Here is a 9,342-nt window from a genome sequence, read left to right on the forward strand (position 1 = left end):
GTAGGCCTGTCTACCAGTATAACACATCAGTACCACTGGCTGTAGGCCTGTCTACCAGTATAACACATCAGTACCACTGGCTGTAGGCCTGTTCTACCAGTACAACACATCAGCACCACTGGCTGTAGGCCTGTCTACCAGTATAACACATCAGTACCACTGGCTGTAGGCCTGTCTACCCAGTATAACACATCAGTACCACTGGCTGTAGGCCTGTCTACCAGTATAACACATCAGTACCACTGGCTGTAGGCCTGTCTACCAGTATAACACATCAGCATTACAGGACAGACATTATTAACCAACAATACCTCAGAACGGTACATGGCTGTAGGCACCGCCAGACGCAGGAGGCCGAAGCAGCCAATAAAACAGGCCACCAGAAACTAGAGAGAGAAAGTGAAAGAGAGAGAGAATTAAACAATTTTCTGTCCAATAAAGTTACTGTGTGACTCAGTGAATCGTTGAACAAAACAGGTTAGGAAACGGTAAGTGTCTTTCCTAACCCAATGTCGTAATACGCTATAAAACAGGATATCAGGGTGGTTTCCCAGACACAGACTGGGTCTAGTTCTGGACTAAAAAGCAAGCTCAAGTAGGCATCTTCATTGAAAACCAGTTTTTAGTCCATAACTGGGGTTCATTTGTGTCTGGGAAACCGTGACATATTGTATATTGTTCTGTCTCTATGGTCGTAGTTGTCTGTTTGAATGTGAACTCAGCTCGTCGCAGTAGAACCCCTCACCACGATCAGGGGAATTCTCTTCTCTCTGTGTGCTCCGTACGCCCCGAGCAGAGACATGGCCATGGTGACGCCTCCTACCAGATACATCACCAGAAACCCTTTGGTCTGGTTCTCCAACTGAAAAACAATACAACATCCATGGTGTGTCTCAGTGCCCCATTATGACATCACAATAGCCCACGTTACTTCTGGGTTTCTGGACACGTTTTTAGTCAGATGTCTTTTTTTAATGGCAGGTTTAAAAGTCCTAACAACTAACAAAGCAATGCCTACGTTCCTAATAGGCAAAAATCACTTTATTTTTTATTTTTTATTATTGCACGGTAGACCTATAATTCTTGTATAGGACAGTACTTTAGGAACATTGACTTTGCACACGAGAGTTCACTTTGTGCATATATAGCTAACCAATAAGGAAGTATAGTTATCGTCTACTACATAAACTGTTGACACATGTACCAGTTTTTCAGATGCTGAAGCGTTTAATGCTTATGAGTAACTGTATGTTTCCACTTTTGTTTTTTCAAAATAGAGAAATTATATAATCAAAATGAATTATCTTTGGTAAGAATTCATTCAATATCCATATATATTTATTCGTAAAATTCAGTTTGGATGTAATTTGAACTTTGAGCCCATTTAGCTCTTGTCTAGGGTGTTACGTGTGCGGCTTTAAACTTCTTCGACGCTCAAACCGCATGTAACGCCACGGACCAGAGCTAGATCCCATTTTACCTCTGAAGTGCTGTCATTGTAGACGAATTGACCCAGAAGTCCCAGGCCGATAATCACACCTCCAACGATCTAAAGAAAAACATCCCATTCACTATCAAATAACATAATGTAATAAAACACGTCTTTAAAGCCATATTTAACCGGATGTGAAGTTGGATTATACAACTTTATACAACATGGAGAGACACGTAGGAAAGTGGATAGAAACCATATAATTTCACACAGACAGGCTACAAACATTTTGAAACTAACTTTTATGGGCAGAAGTGTTTGGTGAAGAAGATACACGAACTTGTTGTTTTACTGCGCAGTTGATTACAATCGAAAGTAACCTTAAAGTATCGCCTACTGAGTTAATCACATGTTCCTACTTTTATTTACAAATAAAGAGTTGCTAACTTACCGCAAACAGCAGGTTGAAGAAGACAAAAAGGCGTTGGAAACAGCTATTAAGTTTAGCCATTGTCGTGTTTATCAGGTACACACTTCAGCTCTCAGAAAACGAACTCTACCTGTCTGTGCTGCTCGTGAGGGCGTTAGTTTTCCGGGTAGCTGATGTGGTCGGCAGTACTGAGTTGGTTCCTGTAAATTACACTGTAACCAACAATGTATATAAACCCTGGATTGCGAGGGTATTTTTTTGCCATTGTCAGCCTTTGAAACCAACGGTCGGCCATGTTGGAACTCCCCGGTACGGCCAGTCCTCCCACAAGAATGAATGGAGATCTACAGTATTTATAAATAAAGGACAAAATTACATGTGTTAATACTTTTTGTTGTTGTAGTTGGGACAGTATCATTAGTCATCAAAAAAAATATATACTTTAAAGGAAATGTTGTTGTTTTTCTCCATTTTTTATTTGTATGATTAGCTCACATGATTTAATTTGAGCATTATGCATTAAGGTGTCTGTAATGGAATAAATGCTTTTCTAAAGATTCCAAAATACAATTACAACTGTGGGGGAATGCCAAGATGGAGGTTCAATGGCTTCAACACACACACCCTTAAAATCATCTAGTGTGTATATATATATATATATATAAGTCACATACCGTAAGCTTTTTTAATGTATATAAAAAAAGTACTGTAAATTACAACACAACGTAACAACAAAAACATAGGACATCACTACACGTAAGCACAGACGAAGGAAGTAGCAGACATGTCACAGGGCCTATAAAGCTGAAGCATCCGTTTAGATTTTGAACGTTTTCTCACCACCAAATGGTAGTTCAGTCGTGGGTATATGAGTGGGAGAGGACGGAACGACGTGAAACTGGGCAGACGTTCTGCTACTTTTTCTCATCGATGAAACATTTCACCTCAATATATTTTATGTTCCCTAAACTACAATATGTTACAAACACAGTGAAGTAAGTGTTAAAGACTTGACGATTCTCCAAATATTTAAATGAAAATGTTTAGAAAGTGTGCAAGGTCGAATTGCATTTGTGCACAAGCGCAGTTCACAGAGTAGGCGTTCCCTAATGGAAATATGCAAATACACGCTACAACGCGCCAATAGGATCTCGCTCGCTCTGCTTGGCTTTAACCACCTTGCTTGTTCTGCCACTTCTTTATTTGCTCGCACTGTAAACAGCACAGATGAACTATCTTGGGTTAGTTATAATTCGCTGTATCTAGGCCTGTCCTGCATCATCTAAAGTATTTTTTCCAGTGTTTACAAACTTGCCTACCGACATTTCACTGGATGGATATAGCAGAACGAATATGAAAATATATTTTAGTTTTTTACAGAGATACATTACACCAACTCTAGACTCAAATCAAATGTGAAAGTTTATTAAATCAAATACTATATTATTGCCGGTGTAGCAAAATGCTTGAAAGACATCACAGGCTGGTGAGAGAGAAAGACAGAAGAAAGACAGAGAGTGAGTAGAGGAGAGAGGAGAGAGCAAATGAGCACGCGATAGAAGACAAGAGAAATAAAGATTTGGTTAATTGATCCAAAGGCTGAGCTAGAATAGGGTCTTAGTCTTCTGGGACCCAGGTTATTAACTGTAGTCCATGTAATGAGGAGAGACTGGGTCAGAATAGAGTCTTAGTCTCCTGGGACCCAGGTTATTAACTGTAGTCCGTAATGAGGAGAGACTGGGTCGGAATAGGGTCTTAGTCTCCTGGGACCCAGGTTATTAACTGACTGTCTGTAGTCCAGAATGAGGAGAGATTGGGTCAGAATAGGGTCTCTCTCTCTCTCTCTCTCTCTCTCTCTCTCTCTCTCTCTCTCTCTCTCTCTCTCTCTCTCTCTCTCTCTCTCTCTCTCTGAGTCTCTCTCCCTTTGTCTCTGTCAGGATTTGGCCAGGGTTGTTCCGGTTTTGGCCACTAGATGCCCCCATTGTGCCTTTTGACCCTTTTGATTTCCCTTGTTCCCAGTTATTATTTGCACCTGTGCCTTGTTTCCCTTGATTGTATTTAAACCCTTAGTTTTCCTCAGTTCTTTGCTCTGTGTTTGTATGTTAGCACCCAGCCATGCTGTGAACGCTTGTTTCTCTAGTTGGAGTTTCTTGAGGTACTTTGGTTTTGTTCTGGTTTATTTTTGATTATTCTTTTGAGTTTTTTTTTGTTTTTTTTTATTTATTTTTTATTTCACCTTTATTTTTTTCCCCTGCTGTTTTAACCAGGTAGGCTAGTTGAGAACATTTTTTATTTCACCTTTATTTAACCAGGTAGGCTAGTTGAGAACAAGTTCTCAATTGCAACTGCGACCTGGCCAAGATAAAGCATAGCAGTGTGAACAGACAACACAGAGTTACACATGGAGTAAACAATTAACAAGTCAATAACACAGTAGGAAAAAAAAGAGTCTATATACATTGTGTGGTCAAAAGGTATGAGGAGGGAGGCAAATAATTACAATTTTGCAGATTAACACTGGAGTGATAAATGATCAGATGGTCAAGTACAGGTAGAGATATTGGTGTGCAAAAGAGCAGAAAAGTAAATAAATAAAAACAGTATGGGGATGAGGTAGGTAAAATTGGGTGGGCGATTTACGATAAGACTATGTACAGCTGCAGCGATCGGTCAGCTGCTCAGATAGCAGATGTTTGAAGTTGGTGAGGAGATAAAAGTCTCCAACTTCAGCGATTTTTGCAATTCGTTCCAGTCACAGGCAGCAGAGAACTGGAACGAAAGGCAGCCAAATGAGGTGTTGGCTTTAGGGATGATCAGTGAGATACACCTGCTGGAGCGCGTGCTACGGGTGGGTGTTGCCATCGTGACCAGTGAACTGAGATAAGGCGGAGCTTTACCTAGCATGGACTTGTAGATGACCTGGAACCAGTGGGTCTGGCGACGAATATGTAGCGAGGGCCAGCCGACTAGAGCATACAAGTCGCAGTGGTGGGTGGTATAAGGTGCTTTAGTGACAAAACGGATGGCACTGTGATAAACTGCATCCAGTTTGCTGAGTAGAGTGTTGGAAGCTATTTTGTAGATGACGTCGCCGAAGTCGAGGATCGGTAGGATAGTCAGTTTTACTAGGGTAAGTTTGGCGGCGTGAGTGAAGGAGGCTTTGTTGCGGAATAGAAAGCCGACTCTAGATTTGATTTTCGATTGGAGATGTTTGATATGAGTCTGGAAGGAGAGTTTACAGTCTAGCCAGACACCTAGGTACTTATAGATGTCCACATATTCTTAGATGTCCACATGTTCTTACCACTTTGTGGATTTTCCTTGTGTCTGGGAGGATATAAAAAAAATGTCTTTATTAAATCACCGTCTCTATTACTGCTGTGTCTGCCTCATCTTCTGGGTTCTGCCGACTATTAGTGGCTCAGTTTACTAAGTGACTGTTTCTCACACCGGAGACCCGAGTTTGTAACTGGGTCCTGACAGTCTCTGTCTCTCTCCCAACACTGGTCCCAGCTCCGGAACACAGGCAGCACCAATACTGGTCCCAGCTCCGGAACACAGGCAGCACCTATACTGGTCCCAGCTAATGGAACACAGGCAGCACCTATACTGGTCCCAGCTAATGGAACACAGGCAGCACCTACACGGGTCCCAGCTAAAGGAACACAGGCAGCAACCATACTGGTCCCAGCTGAGGAAGGTATTTTTACATTGTAAATAATTGCTGTTCGTGTGATTAATAGTAGTTTGTGTGATTAGTAGTAGTTTGTGATTAAAGGGAAGTAGAATGAGACTTTATGTCTCAAGGATGTTTTTGTATTGTAGGGTTGTAGTCATAGAAGGAAGTTGTATACTCGCCTGTGGTTGGTTCTGGGGAACTAGAAAGCTTGTGGCTGGAAATCACATATTCTAACAGCACGAAGATGAGGAAGAGGCGGCAGAGAAGAGGAAGTGATGCCAACAGCGGTTGAGAATGTCAAAACACTTGGGTCCTGGTTAGCAGAAAATCATGACCTTAATCAGGTGAAAGGGCCCTATCGAAAGTGCTGTCATGTTAGTGGAAAACTGCTGAAGTATATAATTGTATGGACGGGAGGAGTTTTGACAGGAGAGAGGTGCTGGGGGGTTTGACAGGAGAGAGTGCTGAGGAGAGGGGCGTTTGTGGGAGAGGTGTTGAGGACAGGGGCGTTTTGACAGGAGAGAGTGTTGAGGACAGGGTGTTGTGACTGGAGAGAGTGTTGAGGGGACGGGGGCGTTTTGACAGGAGGGAGTGTTGAGGACGGGAGTTTTGACAGGAGAGAGTGCTGGGGGGTTGACAGGAGAGAGTGCTGAGGACAGGGTGCGTTTTGACAGGAGAGAGTGTTGAGGACAGGGCGTTTTGACAGGAGAGAGTGTTGAGGGACAGGGCGTTGTGACAGGAGAGGGGTGTTGAGGACGGGGAGTTTTGACAGGAGAGAGTGTTGAGGACGGGGGCGTTTTGACAGGAGAGAGTGTTGAGGACGGGGGGAGTTTTGACAGGAGAGAGTGTTGAGGACGGGGGAGTTTTGACAGGAGAGAGTGTTGAGGACGGGGGAGTTTTGACAGGAGAGAGTGTTGAGGACGGGGAGTTTTGACAGGAGAGAGTGTTGAGGACGGGGAGTTTGACAGAGAGAGTGCTGAGGACAGGGGCGTTGACAGGAGAGAGTGTTGAGGACGGGGAGTTTTGACAGTAGGAGAGTGTTGAGGACAGGGGAGTTTTGACAGTAGAGAGTGTTGACAGGAGAGAGTGTTGAGGACAGGGAGTTTTGACAGAAGAGAGTGCTGAGGACGGGGGAGTTTTGACAGGAGAGAGTGCTGAGGACGGGGGAGTTTTGACAGGAGAGAGTGTTGAGGACGGGGGAGTTTTGACAGGAGAGAGTGTTGAGGACGGGGGGAGTTTTGACAGGAGAGAGTGCTGAGGACAGGGGAAGTTTTGACAGGAGAGAGTGTTGAGGACAGGGGGAGTTTTGACAGGAGAGAGTGTTGAGGACGGGGGAGTTTTGACAGGAGAGAGTGTTGAGGACGGGGGGGGTTGACAGGAGAGAGTGCTGAGGACAGGGGGAGTTTTGACAGAGAGAGTGTTGAGGACGGGGGTTTGACAGGAGAGAGTGTTGAGGACGGGGGGAGTTTTGACAGGAGAGAGTGTTGAGGACGGGGGAGTTTTGACAGGAGAGAGTGTTGAGGACGGGCGTTTGACAGGAGAGAGTGTTGAGGACGGGGGAGTTTTGACAGGAGAGAGTGTTGAGGACGGGGGGAGTTTTGACAGGAGAGAGTGCTGAGGACGGGTGGGGGTTGACAGGAGAGAGTGCTGAGGACAAGGGGGGAGGTTTGACAGGAGAGAGTGCTGAGGACGGGGGGGTTGACAGGAGAGGTTGCCTAGGACAGGGGGAGTTTTGACAGAAGAGAGTGCTGAGGACGGGGGAAGTTTTGACAGAAGAGAGTGCTGAGGGACGGGTGGGGGGGTTGACTGGAGAGAGTGCTGCATCACTCGAAAGGCCCGTATTCAGCTGTTGATTCCTTTGGGTATTTAAAAAGTCAAAAACACTGAGTTTTGAGTATTCTGTGATTAACGAGTTTATTGCAAATTGAGTTACAGTATGCAGCACCTACACTGGGCTCCACTGGTCAGGAAGGTATGCAGCACCTACACTGTGCTCCACTGGTCAGGAAGGTATGCAGCACCTACACTGTGCTCCACTGGTCAGGAAGGTATGCAGCACCTACACTGTGCTCCACTGGTCAGGAAGGTATGCAGTACTGAGCTCCACTGGACAGGAAGGTATGCAGTACCTACACTGTGCTCCACTGGCGTCCACTGGGACAGGAAGGTATGCAGCACCTACACTGGGCTCCACTGGTCAGGAAGGTATGCAGCACCTACACTGAGCTCCACTGGACAGGAAGGTATGCAGCACCTACACTGAGCTCCACTGGACAGGAAGGTAATGCAGCACCTACACTGAGCTCCACTGGTCAGGAAGGTATGCAGCACCTACACTGAGCTCCACTGGACAGGAAGGTATGCAGCACCTACACTGAGCTCCACTGGTCAGGAGGGTATGCAGCACCTACACTGAGCTCCACTGGTCAGGAAGGTTATGCACTACTGAGCTCCACTGGACAGGAAGGTATGCAGCACCTACACTGAGCTCCACTGGTCAGGAGGGTATGCAGCACCTACACTGAGCTCCACTGGTCAGGAAGGCATGCAGTACTGAGCCACTGTCAGCTGGTCAGGAAGGTATGCAGCACCTACACTGGGCTCCACTGGTCAGGAAGGTATGCAGCACCTACACTGAGCTCCACTGGTCAGGAAGGTATGCAGTACTGAGCTCCACTGGACAGGAAGGTATGCAGTACCTACACTGTGCTCCACTGGTCAGGAGGGTATGCAGCACCTACACTGAGCTCCACTGGTCAGGAAGGTATGCAGCACCTACACTGGGCTCCACTGGTCAGGAAGGTATGCAGCATCTACACTGAGCTCCACTGGTCAGGAAGGTATGCAGCACTGAGCTCCACTGGTCAGGAAGGTATGCAGCACCTACACTGGGCTCCACTGGTCAGGAAGGTATGCAGTACTGGGCTCCACTGGTCAGGAAGGTATGACACACCTACACTGGGCTCCACTGGACAGGAAGCTATGCAGCACTGGGCTCCACTGGTCAGGAAGGTATGAAACACCTACACTGGGCTCCACTGGACAGGAAGGTATGCAGCACCTACACTGAGCTCCACTGGACAGGAAGGTATGCAACAGCTACACTGAGCTCCACTGGACAGGAAGGTTTGCACCACTGAGCTCTACTGGACAGGAAGGTATGCAACACCTACACTGAGCTCCACTGGACAGGAAGGTTTGCACACACCTCGCAGTGAACTGCTCACTGGACAGGAAGGTATGCAACACCTACACTGAGCTCCACTGGACAGGAAGGTATGCAACACCTACACTGAGCTCCACTGGACAGGAAGGTATGCAACACCTACACTGAGCTCCACTGGACAGGAAGGTATGCAACACCTACACTGAGCTCCACTGGACAGGAAGGTATGCAACACCTACACTGAGCTCCACTGGACAGGAAGGTATGCAACACCTACACTGAACTCCACTGGACAGGAAGGTTTGCACCACTGAGCTCCACTGGACAGGAAGGTATGCAACACCTACACTGAGCTCCACTGGACAGGAAGGTATGCAACACCTACACTGAGCTCCACTGGACAGGAAGGTATGCAACACCTACACTGAGCTCCACTGGACAGGAAGGTATGCAACACTGAGCTCTACTGGACAGGAAGGTTTGCAACACTGAGCTCCACTGGACAGGAAGGTATGCAACACCTACACTGAGCTCCACTGGACAGGAAGGTATGCAACACCTACACTGAACTCCACTGGACAGGAAGGTATGCAGCACCTACACTGAGCTCCACTGGACAGGAAGGTATGCAACAC

General features: G+C 46.2%; 1 protein-coding gene across 1 annotated transcript; it reads right to left on the reverse strand.

Annotated features, from left to right (window-relative positions):
• Positions 1–218: 218 nt before the first annotated feature.
• On the reverse strand, positions 219–2,057 carry LOC135528725 (CD82 antigen-like). The gene is made up of 4 exons (XM_064957821.1): positions 1,884–2,057; positions 1,481–1,549; positions 746–862; positions 219–386 (listed from the first exon to the last, which is right to left on the reverse strand). The coding sequence occupies exons 1-4, from the start codon at positions 1,941–1,943 to the stop codon at positions 234–236; spliced, it is 399 nt and encodes a 132-aa protein (XP_064813893.1). The 5' UTR covers positions 1,944–2,057; the 3' UTR covers positions 219–233.
• Positions 2,058–9,342: the final 7,285 nt, after the last annotated feature.

This window comes from Oncorhynchus masou, unplaced genomic scaffold, assembly GCF_036934945.1.
Source record: "Oncorhynchus masou masou isolate Uvic2021 unplaced genomic scaffold, UVic_Omas_1.1 unplaced_scaffold_10252, whole genome shotgun sequence".
Taxonomy (NCBI): Eukaryota; Metazoa; Chordata; class Actinopteri; order Salmoniformes; family Salmonidae; genus Oncorhynchus; species Oncorhynchus masou.

Coding starts and splice junctions, on each gene's coding strand:
- LOC135528725 (XM_064957821.1), bottom strand. CDS start 1,943: ATGGCTAAACTTAATAGCTGTTTCCAACGCCTTTTTGTCTTCTTCAAC. Junction 863..1,480: donor ACAATGACAGCACTTCAGAG/GTAAAATGGGAT, acceptor ATTGTTTTTCAG/TTGGAGAACCAGACCAAAGG. Junction 387..745: donor AGAGAATTCCCCTGATCGTG/GTGAGGGGTTCT, acceptor TTCTCTCTCTAG/TTTCTGGTGGCCTGTTTTAT.